General features: G+C 38.4%; 3 protein-coding genes across 5 annotated transcripts; all 3 read left to right on the top strand.

The window, feature by feature from the left end:
• Nucleotides 1-86: 86 nt before the first annotated feature.
• Nucleotides 87-12,485, top strand: LOC108890914 (mucin-2). Its single transcript, XM_018687987.2, has 2 exons — nt 87-9,937; nt 10,885-12,485. Exons 1-2 carry the CDS (start codon nt 119-121, stop codon nt 10,906-10,908), a joined length of 9,843 nt encoding a protein of 3,280 aa, XP_018543503.2. The 5' UTR covers nt 87-118; the 3' UTR covers nt 10,909-12,485.
• A 768-nt stretch (nt 12,486-13,253) lies between these two features.
• LOC127143237 (serine-rich adhesin for platelets-like) lies at nt 13,254-17,716 on the top strand. 3 transcript variants are annotated; one of them, XM_051075482.1, is made up of 5 exons: nt 13,254-13,362; nt 14,743-14,802; nt 14,884-15,483; nt 15,838-16,833; nt 17,243-17,716. In XM_051075482.1, exons 2-5 carry the CDS (start codon nt 14,760-14,762, stop codon nt 17,713-17,715), a joined length of 2,112 nt encoding a protein of 703 aa, XP_050931439.1. In that variant the 5' UTR covers nt 13,254-13,362; nt 14,743-14,759; the 3' UTR covers nt 17,716. The 3 variants fall into 3 exon arrangements, with proteins under 3 accessions (XP_050931439.1, XP_050931438.1, XP_050931437.1); XM_051075481.1 differs by having other exon boundaries at nt 15,625-16,833; XM_051075480.1 differs by having other exon boundaries at nt 14,884-16,833.
• LOC108890904 (uncharacterized) lies at nt 17,716-21,007 on the top strand (the record flags this gene model as incomplete). Its single annotated transcript, XM_018687972.2, has 7 exons — nt 17,716-18,141; nt 18,287-18,351; nt 18,527-18,714; nt 19,089-19,384; nt 19,856-19,917; nt 20,014-20,162; nt 20,255-21,007. Coding segments are annotated over 7 exons (1,275 nt in total), but the record flags the coding sequence as incomplete, so codon positions are not given.
• Nucleotides 21,008-25,308: the final 4,301 nt, after the last annotated feature.

Raw genomic sequence — 25,308 nt, 5'->3', positions numbered from 1 at the left:
TGAAGCAACATCTGTCACAACACCATCAGAAATCACTTCAACACAAACTACATCATCTGTAACAACAGTACCACAAACTACAGCTGATGAAACAACAGAGAGAGGATCAACACAAATTATGGCTGTAACCACACCATCAACAGTGACAGAATCAGTTACATCAACACAAACTACAACATCCATGGTTTCACCATCACAAAGACCAACACAAATCACAGTTGTAGCCACTCAATCAACAACTCCAGGACAAGCTACAACATCTGCAACAAGGCAATCAACACAAGAAATCTCCAGTACTCATGTTACTACACCAAATATTGCAGCGTCTCCACAAACTCCCATGTCCACAACAACAGCATCCACAGCAATGTCAACTCCATCCATGACAACTACAACAGAGACAACTACAATAGCAGTACTATCAACACCATCTGCAGAAACAGGAGTAACAACAACAAACTCTGTAGTACCAACAACAGATCAACAAAATGAAGCAATGTCTGTCACAACACCATCACAAACAATTTCAACACAAACTACATCATCTGTAACAACACTGCCACAAACTATAGCTGATGAAACAACAGAGAGAGGATCAACACAAATTACAGTTGTAACCACACCATCAACAGTGACAGAATCAGTTACATCACAAACATCAACAACGGTATCATTAACTGCAGTGCCAACCACAGCTACAAAACAAAGTGCAGGATCAACAACAATTCACAGCACAACACCAACACAAAGTGGATCATTGACTACGTCAGCACAAACTACATCATCTGTGGCAACAGCATTCACTACACAAACTGTATCCACAACTGCAACTATACAATCTATTCCACCCACAATAGAAACATCAATATCAACACAAAATACAACATCCATGGTTTCACCATCACAAAGACCAACACAAATCACAGTTGTAGCCACTCAATCAACAACTCCAGGACAAGCTACAACATCTGCAACAAGGCAATCAACACAAGAAATCTCCAGTACTCATGTTACTACACCAAATATTGCAACATCTCCACAAACTCCCATGTCCACAACAACAGCATCCACAGCAATGTCAACTCCATCCATGACAACTACAACAGAGACAACTACAATAGCAGTACAATCAACACCATCTGCAGAAACAGGAGTAACAACAACAAACTCTGTAGTACCAACAACAAATCAACAAAATGAAGCAATGTCTGTCACAACACCATCACAAACAATTTCAACACAAACTACAACATCCATGGTTTCACCATCACAAAGACCAACACAAATCACAGTTGGAACCACACAATCAACAACTCCAGGACAAGCTACAACATCTGCAACAAGGCAATCAACACAAGAAATCTCCAGTACTCATGTTACTACACCAAATATTGCAGCGTCTCCACAAACTCCCATGTCCACAACAACAGCATCCACAGCAATGTCAACTCCATCCATGACAACTACAACAGAGACAATTACAATAGCAGCACTATCAACACCATCTGCAGAAACAGGAGTAACAACAACAAACTCTGTAGTCCCAACAACAAATCAACAAAATGAAGCAACATCTGTCACAACACCATCACAAATCACTTCAACACAAACTACATCATCTGTAACAACAGTACCACAAACTACAGCTGATGAAACAACAGAGAGAGGATCAACACAGATTATGGCTGTAACCACACCATCAACAGTGACAGAATCAATTACATCAACACAAAATACAACATCCATGGTTTCACCATCACAAAGACCAACACAAATCACAGTTGGAACCACACAATCAACAACTCCAGGACAAGCTACATCTGCAACAAGGCAATCAACACAAGAAATCTCCAGTACTCATGTTACTACACCAAATATTGCAGCGTCTCCACAAACTCCCATGTCCACAACAACAGCATCCACAGCAATGTCAACTCCATCCATGACAACTACAACAGAGACAACTACAATAGCAGCACTATCAACACCATCTGCAGAAACAGGAGTAACAACAACAAACTCTGTAGTACCAACAACAGATCAACAAAATGAAGCAATGTCTGTCACAACACCATCACAAATCACTTCAACACAAACTACATCATCTGTAACAACACTGCCACAAACTATAGCTGATGAAACAACAGAGAGAGGATCAACACAAATTACAGTTGTAACCACACCATCAACAATGACAGAATCAGTTACATCACAAACATCAACAACGGTATCATTAACTGCAGTGCCAACCACAGCTACAAAACAAAGTGCAGGATCAACAACAATTCACAGCACAACACCAACACAAAGTGGATCATTGACTACGTCAGCACAAACTACATCATCTGTGGCAACAGCATTCACTACACAAACTGTATCCACAACTGCAACTATACAATCTATTCCACCCACAATAGAAACATCAATATCAACACAAAATACAACATCCATGGTTTCACCATCACAAAGACCAACACAAATCACAGTTGTAGCCACTCAATCAACAACTCCAGGACAAGCTACAACATCTGCAACAAGGCAATCAACACAAGAAATCTCCAGTACTCATGTTACTACACCAAATATTGCAACATCTCCACAAACTCCCATGTCCACAACAACAGCATCCACAGCAATGTCAACTCCATCCATGACAACTACAACAGAGACAACTACAATAGCAGTACAATCAACACCATCTGCAGAAACAGGAGTAACAACAACAAACTCTGTAGTACCAACAACAAATCAACAAAATGAAGCAATGTCTGTCACAACACCATCACAAACAATTTCAACACAAACTACAACATCCATGGTTTCACCATCACAAAGACCAACACAAATCACAGTTGGAACCACACAATCAACAACTCCAGGACAAGCTACAACATCTGCAACAAGGCAATCAACACAAGAAATCTCCAGTACTCATGTTACTACACCAAATATTGCAGCGTCTCCACAAACTCCCATGTCCACAACAACAGCATCCACAGCAATGTCAACTCCATCCATGACAACTACAACAGAGACAATTACAATAGCAGCACTATCAACACCATCTGCAGAAACAGGAGTAACAACAACAAACTCTGTAGTCCCAACAACAAATCAACAAAATGAAGCAACATCTGTCACAACACCATCACAAATCACTTCAACACAAACTACATCATCTGTAACAACAGTACCACAAACTACAGCTGATGAAACAACAGAGAGAGGATCAACACAGATTATGGCTGTAACCACACCATCAACAGTGACAGAATCAATTACATCAACACAAAATACAACATCCATGGTTTCACCATCACAAAGACCAACACAAATCACAGTTGGAACCACACAATCAACAACTCCAGGACAAGCTACATCTGCAACAAGGCAATCAACACAAGAAATCTCCAGTACTCATGTTACTACACCAAATATTGCAGCGTCTCCACAAACTCCCATGTCCACAACAACAGCATCCACAGCAATGTCAACTCCATCCATGACAACTACAACAGAGACAACTACAATAGCAGTACTATCAACACCATCTGCAGAAACAGGAGTAACAACAACAAACTCTGTAGTACCAACAACAGATCAACAAAATGAAGCAATGTCTGTCACAACACCATCACAAACAATTTCAACACAAACTACATCATCTGTAACAACACTGCCACAAACTATAGCTGATGAAACAACAGAGAGAGGATCAACACAAATTACAGTTGTAACCACACCATCAACAGTGACAGAATCAGTTACATCACAAACATCAACAACGGTATCATTAACTGCAGTGCCAACCACAGCTACAAAACAAAGTGCAGGATCAACAACAATTCACAGCACAACACCAACACAAAGTGGATCATTGACTACGTCAGCACAAACTACATCATCTGTGGCAACAGCATTCACTACACAAACTGTATCCACAACTGCAACTATACAATCTATTCCACCCACAATAGAAACATCAATATCAACACAAAATACAACATCCATGGTTTCACCATCACAAAGACCAACACAAATCACAGTTGTAGCCACTCAATCAACAACTCCAGGACAAGCTACAACATCTGCAACAAGGCAATCAACACAAGAAATCTCCAGTACTCATGTTACTACACCAAATATTGCAACATCTCCACAAACTCCCATGTCCACAACAACAGCATCCACAGCAATGTCAACTCCATCCATGACAACTACAACAGAGACAACTACAATAGCAGTACAATCAACACCATCTGCAGAAACAGGAGTAACAACAACAAACTCTGTAGTACCAACAACAAATCAACAAAATGAAGCAATGTCTGTCACAACACCATCACAAACAATTTCAACACAAACTACAACATCCATGGTTTCACCATCACAAAGACCAACACAAATCACAGTTGGAACCACACAATCAACAACTCCAGGACAAGCTACAACATCTGCAACAAGGCAATCAACACAAGAAATCTCCAGTACTCATGTTACTACACCAAATATTGCAGCGTCTCCACAAACTCCCATGTCCACAACAACAGCATCCACAGCAATGTCAACTCCATCCATGACAACTACAACAGAGACAATTACAATAGCAGCACTATCAACACCATCTGCAGAAACAGGAGTAACAACAACAAACTCTGTAGTCCCAACAACAAATCAACAAAATGAAGCAACATCTGTCACAACACCATCACAAATCACTTCAACACAAACTACATCATCTGTAACAACAGTACCACAAACTACAGCTGATGAAACAACAGAGAGAGGATCAACACAGATTATGGCTGTAACCACACCATCAACAGTGACAGAATCAATTACATCAACACAAAATACAACATCCATGGTTTCACCATCACAAAGACCAACACAAATCACAGTTGGAACCACACAATCAACAACTCCAGGACAAGCTACATCTGCAACAAGGCAATCAACACAAGAAATCTCCAGTACTCATGTTACTACACCAAATATTGCAGCGTCTCCACAAACTCCCATGTCCACAACAACAGCATCCACAGCAATGTCAACTCCATCCATGACAACTACAACAGAGACAACTACAATAGCAGCACTATCAACACCATCTGCAGAAACAGGAGTAACAACAACAAACTCTGTAGTACCAACAACAGATCAACAAAATGAAGCAATGTCTGTCACAACACCATCACAAATCACTTCAACACAAACTACATCATCTGTAACAACACTGCCACAAACTATAGCTGATGAAACAACAGAGAGAGGATCAACACAAATTACAGTTGTAACCACACCATCAACAATGACAGAATCAGTTACATCACAAACATCAACAACGGTATCATTAACTGCAGTGCCAACCACAGCTACAAAACAAAGTGCAGGATCAACAACAATTCACAGCACAACACCAACACAAAGTGGATCATTGACTACGTCAGCACAAACTACATCATCTGTGGCAACAGCATTCACTACACAAACTGTATCCACAACTGCAACTATACAATCTATTCCACCCACAATAGAAACATCAATATCAACACAAAATACAACATCCATGGTTTCACCATCACAAAGACCAACACAAATCACAGTTGTAGCCACTCAATCAACAACTCCAGGACAAGCTACAACATCTGCAACAAGGCAATCAACACAAGAAATCTCCAGTACTCATGTTACTACACCAAATATTGCAACATCTCCACAAACTCCCATGTCCACAACAACAGCATCCACAGCAATGTCAACTCCATCCATGACAACTACAACAGAGACAACTACAATAGCAGTACAATCAACACCATCTGCAGAAACAGGAGTAACAACAACAAACTCTGTAGTACCAACAACAAATCAACAAAATGAAGCAATGTCTGTCACAACACCATCACAAACAATTTCAACACAAACTACAACATCCATGGTTTCACCATCACAAAGACCAACACAAATCACAGTTGGAACCACACAATCAACAACTCCAGGACAAGCTACAACATCTGCAACAAGGCAATCAACACAAGAAATCTCCAGTACTCATGTTACTACACCAAATATTGCAGCGTCTCCACAAACTCCCATGTCCACAACAACAGCATCCACAGCAATGTCAACTCCATCCATGACAACTACAACAGAGACAATTACAATAGCAGCACTATCAACACCATCTGCAGAAACAGGAGTAACAACAACAAACTCTGTAGTCCCAACAACAAATCAACAAAATGAAGCAACATCTGTCACAACACCATCACAAATCACTTCAACACAAACTACATCATCTGTAACAACAGTACCACAAACTACAGCTGATGAAACAACAGAGAGAGGATCAACACAGATTATGGCTGTAACCACACCATCAACAGTGACAGAATCAATTACATCAACACAAAATACAACATCCATGGTTTCACCATCACAAAGACCAACACAAATCACAGTTGGAACCACACAATCAACAACTCCAGGACAAGCTACATCTGCAACAAGGCAATCAACACAAGAAATCTCCAGTACTCATGTTACTACACCAAATATTGCAGCGTCTCCACAAACTCCCATGTCCACAACAACAGCATCCACAGCAATGTCAACTCCATCCATGACAACTACAACAGAGACAACTACAATATCAGTACAATCAACACCATCTGCAGAAACAGGAGTAACAACAACAAACTCTGTAGTACCAACAACAGATCAACAAAATGAAGCAATGTCTGTCACAACACCATCACAAATCACTTCAACACAAACTACATCATCTGTAACAACACTGCCACAAACTATAGCTGATGAAACAACAGAGAGAGGATCAACACAAATTACAGTTGTAACCACACCATCAACAGTGACAGAATCAGTTACATCACAAACATCAACAACGGTATCATTAACTGCAGTGCCAACCACAGCTACAAAACAAAGTGCAGGATCAACAACAATTCACAGCACAACACCAACACAAAGTGGATCATTGACTACGTCAGCACAAACTACATCATCTGTGGCAACAGCATTCACTACACAAACTGTATCCACAACTGCAACTATACAATCTATTCCACCCACAATAGAAACATCAATATCAACACAAAATACAACATCCATGGTTTCACCATCACAAAGACCAACACAAATCACAGTTGTAGCCACTCAATCAACAACTCCAGGACAAGCTACAACATCTGCAACAAGGCAATCAACACAAGAAATCTCCAGTACTCATGTTACTACACCAAATATTGCAACATCTCCACAAACTCCCATGTCCACAACAACAGCATCCACAGCAATGTCAACTCCATCCATGACAACTACAACAGAGACAACTACAATAGCAGTACTATCAACACCATCTGCAGAAACAGGAGTAACAACAACAAACTCTGTAGTACCAACAACAAATCAACAAAATGAAGCAATGTCTGTCACAACACCATCACAAACAATTTCAACACAAACTACAACATCCATGGTTTCACCATCACAAAGACCAACACAAATCACAGTTGGAACCACACAATCAACAACTCCAGGACAAGCTACAACATCTGCAACAAGGCAATCTACACAAGAAATCTCCAGTACTCATGTTACTACACCAAATATTGCAGCGTCTCCACAAACTCCCATGTCCACAACAACAGCATCCACAGCAATGTCAACTCCATCCATGACAACTACAACAGAGACAACTACAATAGCAGTACAATCAACACCATCTGCAGAAACAGGAGTAACAACAACAAACTCTGTAGTACCAACAACAGATCAACAAAATGAAGCAATGTCTGTCACAACACCATCACAAATCACTTCAACACAAACTACATCATCTGTAACAACACTGCCACAAACTATAGCTGATGAAACAACAGAGAGAGGATCAACACAGATTATGGCTGTAACCACACCATCAACAGTGACAGAATCAGTTACATCACAAACATCAACAACGGTATCATTAACTGCAGTGCCAACCACAGCTACAAAACAAAGTGCAGGATCAACAATTCACAGCACAACACCAACACAAAGTGGATCATTGACTACGTCAGCACAAACTACATCATCTGTGGCAACAGCATTCACTACACAAACTGTATCTACACCTACGCCACCACAATCTAATCCACCCACATTAGAATCATCAATATCACATGCACCATCCATGGTTTCATCACTACAAACACCAGGACAAAGTACAGTTGTAACTACACAATCAGCCCCAAGTGCAGCATCTCCATCAGTAGAATCTGCCACATCAAAAACATCAGCAGCATTAAGAACACAACAACCCACAGCTTTAAATGAAAAAGCTGGTTCAACGCCAATTCACAGCACAATACCAACACACAGTGACTCAGTGACGACACCAGTGCAAACCCTGCCAGCTGTGGCAACAGGGTTCACAACACAAAGTAAAGGATCTGTGGAGACGACAACACCAACACACTCTATTCTGCCTGGAATAACACAAATTACAATTCCAACATCGTTATCAGTATCTCCAGAACAAAGTACAGCATATGAAACAACACAATCAGTCAGTTCATCACCACCTTCATCAGAATCATTAACAACCCCCACAACTACAAAACAAACCGCTAGATCAACAACAGTTTACAGCTCTACACCAAGATACAGCAGATCAGTATCTGCAGAAACACAAGTGATATTTACCACACAAAATAGAGAATCTTCAGAAACAGTGTTCACAGCAGAAACAACAGCTAAGCTCATCTCACGTACAACAGAATCAACAACAGCAACACAAACTACATCATCCTTGGGAACACGATTACAAAAATCAACACAAACAACAGTTGTAACCACACAAATAACGACTCCAGGAGAAGCTATGGCATCTGTAGCAACAAAATCAATCAGGCCACCAACACTCAGCACAGCTTCGACAGTACAACCTACATATGCATCAAGAGGAATGCAAACTACCAGATCAATGGCAACTGAATCCACAGCCCTGAAACAAACCACAGCACTGATAGCAACAGATCAAGTCACATCACTGACCCACAATTTACCCTCTGCAGCGACAACATCAGACACAACCTCGCCTGCAACATATCTGGCAACATTATTTACAGATACCAAGCAATCGAGAACATCATCCCCAAACTCAGCTGCAGTCAGCACCCCTCCACAAAGTACAGCTTCTCCCATCACACCTAGTCAATCATTAAATACCCCTTCAGGAACTATAAATTCATCAGTTCTTCCCACTGCATTCACCAGACAGCCAACTGATATAACAACATTACAAACTGCACAATCAACAGGCATCACCTCTGGTTCACAACCACAAAGTGTCTCATCTGTCCCCAGCATAGCTCCACACAGCACTGCATCTTCAAACACTACACTTGTACTAGCCAACTCAGTAAGAGAAACAACACATTCTTCCCTTACATCACCTCAGACTCACAATACAATTGTGTATATGACTTCAGTGCCTGTACCAACAGATGTGACACCTACCCAAAGTACAGGAAATACTGTTCAAGGAAATGTGAACAACTCTTTAACAGCTACACCAAAAAACCTAACTGTCACTCCAGCACTGTCAACTGCTACCCCTGCAACAATGCCATCAAGCTCACCTGGACAGAGCACAGCAACAACAAATATTGCCACAGACTCAAGTTCTCTTCAGCCTTTATCATTTTCACCAGATGCATCTCACCTGAATCGTGCCCAAGTCAACACAACACAGCTGCAAGTTGATCCTACTACTTACCCCTTATCTGGGGGAAATACTGTTTTTTTCAAATACAGTGCCAAAATTGGTGCAGTGAGGCCCCTTGTCTTTGATCACCCAACTGTGATCCAGACTGCATTTCTGGTTTCAAATGCCTCCAGTGCAGATTCTCCAGATCAGAACAACACAAGTGAGGTAATTACAAGTGCTTACATGTAATAGTTAAACAGTTTGAGAAATATGCTTATTCCTTTTTCGAGAAGAATTACATGAGAAGATTAATACCACTCTCATGTCAATATGTATAAAGCTTCAGCCAGCAGCTGATTATAGGGAAAATAAAAGGAAACAGCTAATGTGGCTCTGTTAATAAAGTCTGCATAGATAATTGAAACAAAATATCTTGTTTGTTGGTCTGTTAAAATCTTGAGTAGTAGTAGTAAATAATCTTTGGATTCGTAAACTTATACATACCTAAAGGTCATCATTTCCAGACACTTTACTTTAAGTCCACCTATTTTGCATTTTTAAGAAGTACATTCACATTTAATACACACAATAACATTTATAGTACAATATAATGTTGATTTAAACTGATTAAGGACATTTAAACATTTATTGATGTAAAGTATTTGTCAGACATTATAATACCTCCTTACCTACCTTGTTGTGTTTTTCTATATTGTCTGTTTTTTGTTTATATAGCAGCATCCACTTGGGGTGCCTGCAGAAGCAGTTATAGTTAATGAGGAATACATTAATAAACAGTGATATCAGCTTAGAATTACAGTATAGTGTGTTTTAAACCATTACTAACTCTTTACATAGTGCTTAGAAATACTAAATATGGGGTCTTTAAGTGTTACCTGCTGAGCTAAGCTAATCAGCTGCTGGCTGTAGTGTCATATTAGGGGGGCAGATACAAGGTTGGTAATTAATCTTCTCAACTAACTCTTGACAACAAAGTGGATATGTGTATTTCCCAAAAGGGCAAACTACCTCTTTAAAGTAAGTGAAGGCATGACACTTATACTGTATATTGGAATACATGGCTTCTAACTATATGCATAGAATTAAGCTTGATATTTTATTTGTGTCAGCTCTTGTCTGTAGTAAATAATACTTCTCTTTCAATTTCACAGATCCCCACATCACCACCAGTGTAAATTAGACACCAAAGACTTGAATATCCTTATTGTTTGTATGACTGATGATCAACCCTAAGTGAGGCTCTACACACCCTAATTCATTATATAAGAGGAATGTGAGTAAACAATGATGGACTACCCTCAAATTCTTTCAAACAAGGATGTCAATAAAATAAAATAAAATAAAATAAATGCTTGTGAAATTTACAAGTCACATGTTCCACCTATCGAGGCTGCTTAATCACAAAATAAGCAGATTTCCAGTATGTGTAATCACTGATACACCTGAGGTTTTTCACACTGGATGTTAGTTTTCTGAGTTCAGCTGTCCATCAATTATGTGCAACAGACTGTTAAGCAGTCTAAATGGTAGCTGTCAAGGAAACTGTGTACAACCACAAATAGATATATCACTCATGCCATGATGTCTGAAACAACAATTGAGGACGTAAGCTAGGTACTGAATGATGTCCATGGAGCTTCCTTCTACATGTTTGTGGTGGTTAGACCAGCTGTGCAACATTTCTTTCTGCGTATGTGAATGTTTATGTGTTTGTGCACCTTGTCCTTTTCAAAGATAACACTTAAACTCTATTTTTAAACATAATATCTGAAAAACAAACAAACAAAAACCTAATACATAAAAAATCTAATACATAGTTGAAACTGGAATAAAGTTTTTATTGTTTAAAATTTGTGTTTTTTCTTTGGGTTTGTTTTTGCTATGCTAAGCCTTGCCTCTGATTTCCATTGCCATTTAATCCCCAAGATCAATTAAGGTTTTCATTATTATTCAAGATGTTTTATCTAACAATGAAAATTAGGAGAATTAAAAAACATGGTCAATAGTTCTTATCTGACAACAGTGGGGGTATGCCTTTAGGTGTTACTTTAACAAATCTTGTATACAATTTGATCTGACTTGAGTTTTCTTCCATGTTGAGTTGTTTATTGACTTTGTCGTTCATCTGTTTTGTGATAGTTTATCTTCCTACATTATCTACCTGCACAATACATACTTATTTTTCCTTTCTGTTTATCCTGTTGTTTATTTTTTTAATCTGCTGATACCAATACATTTACTGTTTAGAGCTCTGTGATTAGTAACACCTTGAATAAACAATTACTTATGCCTATATGCTGTATTATGTTTTGTTACTACTTTTTTTTCCTCATTTCTTTATTTACTCCCTGTGGAGTTTGTATCCAGGTCACGTAGAGACATTATTACAGCATAGTATTAGACTGTATCACCTCTAATGGGAACTGGGAAATGCCAGTCACAGTGAAGGCTTCTTCATTAGGACAGGCAGACACCTGGATTTCTACCTCTCTGCATTTTTGGTCACACTGAGAGTCAGTGGATCAAATGAAAAAGGGCAAAGGGTAATTTATGTTTCCAAACAGCCTGTAGTCATCTGTTATCATCTAATTATACTCCCCCCAAAAAGCTACGTATAGCTGGTATCTGGTTATAACATACGTTATTAATGCCTTATTACTGAATTATGAGTACATGACATGCTGCCATATTTCTGGGTATGATTTTGATGTCCTGGGCCAGATCAGATGTTGACTTTGTGGGATCCTTTATTAAATTTTGTTGAAGCCATACAAAGTATGTGCATCTTTGCTGTAATCCCTACAGACTGAAAACAAAATCACTATCTGTAAATGTCAATCTAAAAACAGGGTGGGTCAATGCTAAATTTGGACTCTACACTGCAGCCAAAGCCATGATGTTTCCACCTTGCCATTGTGTTCTTTCGCTATGTTTTTGACATGACACATGACTGACTGAACTTTGAAAGAGGGAGACAACATAAAAATGTACAGGTGCACCAATATACCCTGGCCAAATGTGTATTTGTATGGAATAATAAGCTAATATATACTAACATAGTCAAATAAGTCTTTTTAAATAAATGTTTATTTGGGAACTTCTTTCAGTTCTTACAATGGCCGTGTGAATAAAATAAGTTCTGTAAGTGATAGAAGAGATAGTCTTTTCAACTAGAGGAAAGAATGTGTATTTAGTTGTGATAGCCTCTGTGGCTGAGCAAAGAAAGATGTGTAATTAATCAAAAATACTGGATTTTATGAGTATCATGTACCTTTACTTGTGTAAGTATTGCGATAATGACATCCAGTTAGTTCACTTGAGTGGAATGCATACTACAGCAGTGTTTAGGATTATCTAGTGACTGAACCATGAAATTAACAATGAATCTGTTGCTGCCTGGTCAGTTTTTTTCTTGGTTTCATCTTTCACTGATCTGTTGCAACAGCTTTAAAAAAAAACCTATGACTCTCATGTCACGTCATGTTCCTTTTACTTTTCAGGAATATATATAAGACCTCAGCAAACAGGTGGCACCACACAAACGTGCACCTGAGTATAATTCCATGAGGTGCCTGTAAATAAATGCAAATCTAAAGAACATTAATTATACAACTTAAATCTTGCTTTGGGTGAGTACATTTTTCTGTCTAAAAGTCTAAATGCAGGTGTTTTTATTGAATGAATTACACTTTACTGTAATGTGTTTTTGGTGTATTATGTAGGCAATTATTTGTGCTGTATTGGATTATTGCAAGGTACTATTTTTGTTCCAGATCTTATTTTTATATCACCCATGTGTGTGTAGTATATTATTAAATCAAATACTGTTTTCTTCAAAATGTTTGAAAATCTAAGTAATTTAATCATTTAATCATGCAAGAAAATGTATTATATCAGTCTTGATACTGAACCACAGCTGCATTTTTTTAGATTTTCTTTTGCCCTTCATTGGTATGTGATGACCCATCAGGAAAATTCACCTTGAATGTAAAGACTGACAAACTTGCATGATAGGAAATGTAATTTTGCTGACATTTATTTCCATTATTTGTATCCTACAATGCAAATCAAATATCAACTCACAGAAAAAAAATCAGGTTTATTGGGTATAATTGTGGCTATGATACTACATTAAAACAAACAAACAAAAAACAAAACAAGAATGTACATGTTTATAGAATATTTATATCAAAGCATTTTAGTTGGTCTTTGTATTCCACTTTAAGCACCTTATATCTCTTTTTGCTCTATATGCTTGATAAAAATTAAGAGTATTTGCAAAACTCTAATGCAGTTCATATTGAATATTAATTATGAAATATAAAATGTCATGAAAACCAAAAGCTAAGAAAATCCATTGTGACATACTATGTGTACTAAGTGTTTTCTTTGTGAATGTCTTTTCTGCTATGACGCAGCATTATATTCAGTTGTGGTATTTACGAAAATTTACCTTGATATTCATCCAAAAATCATTCACCTTTTCGATTTCCAGCATAAATGAAAGTATTTTAAGAATTTTTTCCACTTTAGGCGCTGGTTCTGCTTGAGATTAAAATGTGTATTTAATAGGACAGAGATTCCATAAATGCTACATATATATAGTCTATGTTACGTGTATTTTAGACAGTCAATAAGTAAATTTCTGTATTAAATAATAACACAGATTAATTAAATTCTGTGGTTGGAAGGGCAGGTGCCCTCAGAAACAAAACTTAACTGCTTAATGCAGATTGTCGCGAATTCACATCATACCGTTTTCATACCACAGCTTGAAAGCAAAAACACAAATAATTAATTTTTTTATACAATTGTAAATACATTCAGGCATCAAGGGGTTAAAAAAAAAGTTGTACAAATGCTTTTTTTAAAAAATGGAAATAGCCTAGTTTTATTTAGAGAAAAACAATTATTAAACAATTATCACAAAAAAGATCACTAAGTATAGTAAGATATTTACTGTTTATTCTTCCTTATTGATTAAATCACTGTACTGTCAAATACTCCAGGTCAAAAAGCAGACACAATGGGTGCTGGACCAGTCTTATCAGGTCTGCTAATACTAATAGGTAAGTTAATGATTATTATAATGTTTAAAGTGTTCTGAAAAAGAATATTATAAACACATCAATACTGTTATACTATACCAGCCACGGCACAAACTCTGACAACAACTGTTGGATCAACAACAACTGGTGGGTCTACAACAACTGGAGGTTCCACAACTACTGGTGCATCAACAACAACTGGAGGTTCCACAACAACTGGTGCTTCAACTACAACCGGTGCATCAACGACAACTGGAGGTTCAACAACTGGTTCATCAACTACAACTGTTGCATCAACTACAACTGGTGCATCTACTACAACTGGTGCATCTACTACAACTAGTGGATCAACCACAACTGGAGCATCAACTACAACTGGAGGTTCAACAACAACTGGTGGATCCACAACAACTGGAGGTTCAACAACAACTGGTGGATCAACTACAACTGGAGGGTCAACAACAACTGCTGAATCCACAACAACTGGAGGTTCAACAACAACTGGTGGATCAACTACAACTGGAGGGTCAACAACGATTGGTGGATCAACGACAACTGGAGGTTCCACAACAACTGGAGTTTCAACAACAACTGGTGGCTCAACCACAACTGGTGGTTCAACAACAACTGGTGCATCAACCACAACTGGTTCAACAACAACTGGAGTTTCAACAACAATTGGTGGATCAACGACAACTGGAGGTTCCACAACAACTGGAGTTTCAACAACAACTGGTGGCTCAATGACAACTGGTGGATCCACAACAACTGAAGGCTCAACAACTGGAGTTTCAACTACAACTGGTGCCTCAACAACAATTGGTGGATCAACGACAACTGGAGGTTCCACAACAACTGGAGTTTCAACAACAACTGGTGGATCAACTACAACTGCAGCATCAACCACAACTGGAGCATCAACTACAACTGGTGGATCCACAACAACTGGTGCATCAACCACAACTGAAGGTTCAACAACAACTGGTGCATCAACTACAACTGGTTCAACAACAACTGGAGTTTCAACAACAACTGGTGGATCAACTACAACTGGAGGTTCCACAACAACTGGAGTTTCAACAACAACTGGTGGATCAACTACAACTGCAGCATCAACCACAACTGGTGCATCAACTACAACTGCAGTATCAACTACAACCGGAGTTTCAACAACAACTGGTGCATCAACTACAACTGGAGTTTCAACAACAACTGGTGGATCAACTACAACTGCAGCATCGACTACAACCGGAGTTTCAACAACAACTGGAGCATCAACTACAACTGGAGTTTCAACAACAACTGGTGGATCAACTACAACTGCAGCATCAACTACAACCGGAGTTTCAACAACTGGTGCATCAACGACAACTGGAGGCTCAACAACAACTGGTGCATCAACGACAACTGAAGGCTCAACAACAACAGGTGTATCAACTACAACTGGTGGATTAACAACAACTGGTGCATCCACAACAACTAGAGATTCAACAACAGGAGGCTCAACAACAACTGGTGGATCAACAACACCAGGAAGCTCAACAACAACTGGTGCATCAACTACAACTGGAGGTTCAACCACAACTGGTGGTTCTACAACAACTGGTGGATCCACAACAACTGGTGCATCAACTACAACTGGAGCTTCAACAACAACGGGTGAATCCACAACAACTGCAAGTTCAACAACTGGTGGATCAACAACAACTGGAAGCTCAACAACAACTGGTGGATCCACAACAACTGGTGGCTCAACAACAACTGGTACATCAACTACAAACGGAGGTTCAACAACAACTGGTGGTTCTACAACAACTGGTGCATCCACAACAACTGGTGCATCAACTACAACTGGAGCTTCAACAACAATGGGTGGATCCACAACAACTGCAAGTTCAACAACTGGTGGATCAACAACAACTGGTGGATCAACAACAACTGGAGGCTCAACAACAACTGGAGCATCAACTACAACTGGTGGATCCACAACAACTGGTGCCTCAGCAACAACTGGTGGTTCAACAACAACTGGGGCATCAACTACAACTGGAGGTTCAACAACAACTGGTGGATCCACAACAACTGGTGGATCAACAACTGGAGGCTCAACAACAACTGGAGCATCAACTACAACTGGAGGTTCAACAACAACAGCAGCAGCAGCATCAACAACAACTGGTGGTTCTACAACAACTGGAGCATCAACGACAACTGGAGGTTCAACAACAACTGGTGCATCAACCACAACTGGAGCTTCAACACAACGGGTGGATCCACAATAACTGAAAGTTCAACAACTGGTGGTTCAACAACAACTGGGGCATCAACTAACAACTGGAGTGGTATCACAACAACTGTAGTCAACAACTGGAGGTTCAACAACAACTGGGTGGATCCACAACAACTGCAAGTTCAACAACTGGAGGTTCAACAACAACTGGAGCATCAACTACAACTGGAGGTTCAACAACAACTGGGGGATCAACAACAACTGGTGGCTCAACAACAACTGGAGCATCAACTACAACTGGAGTTTCGACAACAACTGGTGGCTTAACAACAACTGGAGCATCAACTACAACTGGAGTTTCGACAACAACTGGAGGTTCAACAACAACTGGTGGATCCACAACAACTGATGCATCAACTACAACTGGTGCTTCAACTACAACCGGTGGATCAACTACAACTGGAGGGTCAACAACAACTGGGGATCAACAACAACTGGGGGATCAACAACAACTGGTGGCTCAACAACAACTGGAGCATCAACTACAACTGGAGTTTCGACAACAACTGGTGGCTCAACAACTGGAGCATCAACTACAACTGGAGTTTCGACAACAACTGGTGGCTCAACAACAACTGGTGGCTCAACAACAACTGGAGCATCAACTACAACTGGAGCTTCAACAACGGGTGGATCCACAATAACTGAAAGTTCAACAACTGGTGGTTCAACAACAACTGGGGCATCAACTACAACTGGAGGTTCAACAACAACTGGTGGATCCACAACAACTGGTGGATCAACAACTGGAGGATCCACAACAATTGGAGGTTCCAACAACTACTGGTGCATCAACTACAGTTGGTGCATCAACTACAACTGGAGGGTCAACAACAACTGGTGCATCAACTACAGCTGGAGGTTCAACAACAACATCAGCAGCAACAGCAACAACAACAACCACAACTACTACTACTACTACTACTACTACTACTACTACCACTACTACAACTGCAGCTCCCCAACCAGTTGTAACTCTTGCAGCAACTTTGAATGAACCATTTGTACCTGAGCTCACTAATCGAGAGAGCATTCAATTTAAGACTCTTGAAGCCCAAGTTGTTGTAGTGGTGAGTACAGTGTTGAAATGGGGGCATTACTCATTATCTTTCTAAAGTTCATTTTAGTAGTTTGTAGTTGTTGTTTAATTGTTTTCGGAGATTCCTGTATTGTTAATTTGTTAATGTTTTTTTTCTGATTGCTTCCTCCCCACAGTATGATATCATCTACAGGGCAGCATTTGGCATTCGATTCATCCGCAGTCGTGTCATAGCATTTAGGTAACATTTTCATTTTTGAGAGTCTGACTTACTTTGATTTACTTTCTGGGTTGAAGCCATCAACATTGGAGGTTTAAATATTAATAATGTCAAAAATAATGCAAACTTATCAATGTCAATGTAATTTTGTTAAGATAGTTGTTTGTTAAGAAGTTGTTGTTTTTTTTCAATGCAGACCAGCTACAGCCAGAGCACGAGCTACTGTGAATACTGAAGCAGAGGTGGCTGTTGAGTTCAACAACACTGTGTCACCTCAAGAAATCCCAACTGCTGATGTTGTTGCAAAAACATTAGTAGAAGCTGTGTCTAACCCCAACAACACCTTCAACCTCACTGTTCAAGCTGACTCCATCCAAGTAATTCGTAAGTAAACAGAAGTTCTACGTTTGACTCCAAAAGGTATCAGAGCTTCTTTGGTATTATTTCTGATGAACCATACAATAAACAATTCTGTTGTCTCCATTAACAATACAAAATTATTTCTTAGTATGGACTATCCAAAGATGATTGGTCATATACTCCAAAATTTCATCTGATAATAACAATCCCAGTTTTATGTCTTACTACAATTGATTACGACAAAAACAATGTGGGATGGGATTTGTTTTTCACTCCCTATTCAATTACTGACCTTGATGTCTGGATTATGAGTGATTCCCTACATGAGCCAGTCTGGCTATTATAATGTACTTTTTCCCAATTTTCTCCATATTGTACCGTATTTGTTTTTTTTACAGAAAGAAATATCACATCAAATTCAACAACACAAGCGCCTGCTTTGAATACTACAGCTACAAGTGCTGCAAATACAACTACAGCTACAACTACAGCTGCAACTACAACTACAACTAAAACTACAACTACAACTACAACTACAACAGCTGCACCTACGACTACAACAATTGCTACAACTTCTGAGGCAATCACAACAAAGCAGATAACTTTCAGATCTGTTGGAGAGACATTTACAATAGACTTGCAGAATTCATCATCTGCAGCGTTTGTAAATCGAGCCTCCCTAATTACATCAACGGTAAGTCCCTCTCTCTTGAAACCTAGCAAAATGTGTGTTGTGGAATTGAACTGTATACAGTGAATTTTAGAAAATCCTCCAAACTTACTTTCAATCCTATACTGTTGTTTTACAGTCTAAAGTCTAGTCTCACATGTTTAATTTAACATTAAAGTATATGATCTTCATGATTTAATACTACTTCATGATTTAATTTAATACTTCATGAATAGATACCTGATTTTTTTTTCACAATGGGTGGAACCCCTTTTTTGAGATGGCAGTTTATTTTTGGTGGTGAGTTTTCAAAGAAAAAACAATGTAAATCACATTGCCATGTACAGTAAATAAGATACTGCTGGTCATTGAATAAACTGGACATTGGATGAACAGAAGTAGAACAGTGTTATTACATGGTGCAAATGTAATGTCAAAAGAAACAGAAGCCAAAAAAACTATGTACTAACAAGTTATTTTATTTTATTTCTGCAGCTTGAACCTTTCTACAAACAAGCATTTCCTTCATTCCGCTTCTTGAATGTGATTTCATTCAGGTAATTTGGTGTTATTGTGTTAATGGTATCTTAAAAAAACTGGTCATGAATTCATGCAGATAAATAAAATAACACTTGTTGGTCATTTCTTTGCAGTAATGGATCAATCATCAACAATATGAATGCTGGCTTTGCATCTACATCTGTTCCTAATAACACTGAGATTGCAAATGTATTGATGAATGCAGCTTCAAATATCACAGCCTTCAACATTGAAACCACCTCCATCTCTGTGAATGGCACACGTAAGCAATATTGACTACCTCTTTAAAAATTTACAATATTACGGAACTGTTTGTTAAAGCAAAATCTTGTTTCCTTTTCCCAACATTTACAGAAGTGTCAAGTGGAACAAGCCACAAGATCAGCCTCATCACTGCATCCTGCCTGGTGCTGATTTCATGGCTGCTGTCAAATCAGCAATAGTGTCAGTGCTAACGTCCAGAATAAACTCCATCAGAAAAATGACTACTGTCACTGGTATGAAAAAGGACATTGTTCTCATCAAAAGTCCAAGACTTCTCAGGATCACAAATGTTATTTGCGTACAAATGCAATATGAACATATTGTGCTATAATGATATCATTTGGAACCACTATCCTTTAAAGTGAACATAAAGATAAGTCCTTTGAAATGGATATTACCCAAAATTATTAATATTTGATTATGTTTTCTCCATATAGCAAATGTCCAGTGAATAAAGAAAGAATTTTATTCAAGAAAAACATTAAGCCAATATTATGCTCTTACCCTCAGGCCGTAAGATTTATGTTCAATATCATGGCATTTATGAAATATATAATATATTACAGATATACAGACAGATATTATATATTCTGAACTATGTCCTGTATGATTATCCAGTCAATTTTCTTATTTATACTGTATATGGTACTGTATTTATGTTATCATACATATGTGTATTCTGTGAACTTAACTCTATTTTTGTCAAACTTTAGTAAAAACTACTCAGTCTTCAAGATGATCAGGATACAAAAATTAAGAAAAAATGTCTTAACCATTGAAAGTGGATATAAAAACATGTATTACTGTATAACGAACATGTTTCCATTAAAACCTGCAGATACAGTTAGTCAGAACCTGGCTCATTATTTCTTAAAACTTACTTTTACAACAACAACAACAGGATGAGTGATTCAGATTTGTCCAGAAAGAAATACAAAGTACAATTTCTCAGCAGCCCTGTGTCATGAAGAACAGGTTCCATTGGGACTACTTTCTACCAAAAGACATGCAGTCCCAGCGACTACAGGTACATACGTAATTCATTTAAATAAATTAAACCCTTTAATTAGTGCAGCACTGGTAATGACACTTGATGTCACTGTAGTATTCTATATCTAACTCAGGTGTAACATCACAATCAATGTTCAGATTTTGTTTGTTTTATGATTCACCATTATGATAAAAATAATGTAGCCTATCTAAATTAACTCTAGTTCTGATTCTAACCTGTACCATGAACAAAAGATTTAAGGAGAGCAGAATTTGTTGTCTCTAATTATTACTGTCTATGCCATTTCCATTAAGTCACATTTGAAAATCATTGCGTGTAGGGTAGTTAGCTACATTTTGAAAAGATCCAGTACATTTACACAATTTAAAATAATCAATATACAAACAACAGTATTTTACTTGGCTATGGAACAAGGTGTGAAAAATAAGTAATGTAATAATAATAATGCTAGGATAACAAATTCTGCTGCAACACTGACAGCTGTTGGGACAAGACCACCACCTGCCACAATGACAGCTACTGGGAAAACACCACCTCCTGGGACAATGAAAACTGTTGGGACAATAACAACCGCTGGGAAAACAATACCACCTACCACAATGACAGTTGCTGCGACAACACTTCCTGGGACAACCGCAACCACAGCCACAACAAGAAGAACAGCTGCACACAAGCACTGTAGCACTCACAATAAGGCAGGTGACTTTCCGATCTGTTCTAGACACATTTACAAGTGATTTGCTGAATTCATCATCTGCAGCTTTTTGAAATCAATCTACAACAATAAAGTCAGTAGTAAGTCTCACCCTTAGTATAAACAAACATTTATTGTATTCTGTTATTAGAGACCACCACTGGTTGCTGTTGAATAATGTCAAAAGCAAGTTAGTGGCCCTCATTAACATACTAACATCTTAGAACTGATACCTATTACAACCACAAACTCATCATCCAAATGGTTTGACTGACCAATGTTGACAGGTAAGAGTGACACAGATCAATGATTTCTGGATCCAATTGCACACACACACAAATGCAGGCTGACAAGAATATTGGGGAATAGTCGCTGTTAAACAATACTATCTGATGAATAAGGATACTCTTTATTTTGTCATATTGGCATATTGTTTGCATGGACACTAAGGGTTTGAAAAAGGCAATAGCCTGGATAATTAAAGGTAATTCCTTTTCATCACATATGGAAACATTAACAGAGAGCAAGTGCCACAGTTGGATGGACTACCTTTCTTTCCACTATAAAGTCTTTTCAAATGCACATTGATATGTCTGCCAGCCCTTTTTAATGACCCCCTATTGACCCTGATTCAACCTAAAAGCCCAGTTCACCTGCCTGCATGGGCTCAGAGTGGCCCCAGACCAGGCTTGCAAGATAATTACAGTGTGTGTAGTGCTCCACAATACTGCCAACATAAGGATGGAGAGGGGCCCTCCCGTGAGCCAGTATTTAGCCCCCTCCTGATGTGGTGGGCCATCATACAGCAATTTTTGCCTAAGACACACAAAGAACTGGCATTTTTTATTTCATAAGTTTTCATACGTCTTCTTCTCCCGTTTCTCAATGAAAAGAAAATACATTTTGGTTGAATGGCTTCCCATGCCTGTGAATAAAATATACTACTGAATTACTTTGTTTTTATATTGCAGTCTCTCCACCTCAAGTTTGTGTCCTCTTATAGAGAGACTAAACATTGTCTGTTCCAACCTGAAACAAATAACACAAAACAGTTGCAAATTGACTACTCTTTTTAAATTAAAGTTAATTAATCACCAAATTAACATTGTAGCAATGGGAAAAAGTGATTCATTTTTGGATAAAGAGCACTTTTGGCATTTGTTAGTCCCATGTGCAGACCACCACCATTAGCAATAATTTAGAGATTTCAGACTCAATTACAGTGTCCACACTCTCACCATCTGTGTTAAGATGGGTAAACTGAAAACAGCATAAAATTTGGTAAAAAGGACTAAGGTGTACCTCAAAAACTCTCTGAGCATACAGACATTATCTCATCATCCAGGGCCTCCACCTGAGAAAACAAGACAATAAGACATAACATGTAAATCATCTATTCCACCTCAGCAACCACAGATGACATACCAGTGTATATGACAGGTTGCTTTCACTGTTAAGTCTGTATCGGACAGTGGATAAGTTGGTGGTGGCAGCGACACCAGTGTAGTAGTAAATACATGTTACTTATTCCCTCTGTTATTACCACTTCCACTGAAGTCACTGGGGGGGACACCTCTTTCCACTCCTTCCATTAAGGGGCAGCCTTCATTGTTGCCGAGGGCCAGCTCTTCACAAGTGGTGTACTCCTGTGTAGGAGGGCCCCCTCCTGTCTTCTTCCTGTCATTTTTGTCCTGCTGGCTACGAGAAATGTCAAAGCCATTGCACTGTGCTTTTTTATACTGACATCTTACAACAGAGACTGATTGAAGCACTAAAGCCCTGTGCAGGTTGTACTTAAACAATATGAAAGTAAGTCTACTTACCACTTTGAATTATGTTTTTATATTTTTGATTTGCTATCAAATCTGTTTGACTGTGGTTACTGTTAAAAGATTTGGGCTAAAATTCTCATACACACCATATGAATACAATTAAGCAATACTTACTTAATTCAGTATCAATACACAAATATAATTATAGTTGATATGTGGAACAGGTGTAAGTGAGGAGGGAAGCTCAGGTGATTAAAGATGTGGAACAAGATGCATCAACAGGCAGGTAAACAGGAACCCGGGAGGAAAGACTGAGGACATCAAGTGGGTGGATAAAGAATGGCAGGTCTGGGGAAAAAAGCTAGAGGAGCAAAAAGTGTTTTTTTAATTGGTGCAAATAACCACTGTTGTTTTTGTACTTTGTAGAACTGGACTGTATAGTACAACAAAATATGTTCTGATTACACAAATTACTTTTTAAATTCTTATTTTGCTGTATTTCTGTGGAATGATTTACTGGTACACTGTTGGAAATACCTTCATAATTTGCAGAGGTGGAATGTGGCAGCAGAAAATTTCTACTGCAAAAAAAAGAAGAAGGTACACAAAACTGACAGGTAACCACCACAAGTCCTTTAATTTGAAAAATGTCTTGTCTCTGACTCATGTCATTTGCTTGTCAGATATAAGGGCTTAATAGACGAGGACTGTCACAAAATGTAAAAGGTTTGCAATGTCGCAGGTGTGACATTGATTAAATATATATATATATATATATATACATACACACACACACACACACACACCACACACACACACACAATAAGTAACAGGCACAGCTTGACGGTTGCCAGGGTCAGTGATTTTGACAAATTCCCTGAGGGAATATTATGAATAATAATGGTACTATTTGAACAACTTTACAAGAAGATGGAAACTTAGTAATATATAGCCCACTGAATTTGTTTTTAAATGTAATTCTTACAGCATGAGAATTTGGAATGATCTTTAATGTTTTTTAAAGCCTGCTGATGGTTCAAATATTGATAGTACATTTGACAATTGAAAATTAATAAATGTATCAGAAATAACAAAGTAGTTGTAAAAATATTTTTTTATTTTTAATACCCTTTGGCTTTATCCTTGGTGTACCAAAGTACATCCATCTACAGAGGGAGCCATCACACCTTAAAGGCGTGTTTCTCTGTGATGACTTAGTTTTCATGACATACAGTATACTATCTGCTCCAGGAGTATAATTTTAAGCAAAGTCAAAAAGACAGTGTGGTTTATGACCAGGGCTTAAATTGGGATTAATTTGGGGGGGGGTTCTTCTGCGTGTATGTGTACCAATACATTCTCCCTTAATGTATCATCAAGAGATAGGGAAGTGGGTGGTAAGAAATCCTACAAGTAAGAAATACCAGCACAGAGGCCCTGATCATGGCAGCACAAGAACAGGCCCTAAACATCCATAGATCCATAGAGGCAGGGGTAACCAACCAGGCATCGTGGTTGTTGACAAAGCAGAGGAGAGTAGGAGTAATCTATCTGCTATAAGTTATAACTATATATAACTGTCGTGAGTTTCATGACAAAGGCACAGAAATGCTCATCTATCTTGAAATGATTTCAAAAACTTATATTTCATTCAGCTCCTAAGGAA

Source organism: Lates calcarifer, linkage group LG14 (genome assembly GCF_001640805.2).
Source record: "Lates calcarifer isolate ASB-BC8 linkage group LG14, TLL_Latcal_v3, whole genome shotgun sequence".
Classification (NCBI taxonomy): Eukaryota; Metazoa; Chordata; class Actinopteri; family Centropomidae; genus Lates; species Lates calcarifer.
The sequence above is the reverse complement of the archived record's forward strand: the minus strand, read 5'-3'. Positions and strand labels throughout refer to the sequence as shown.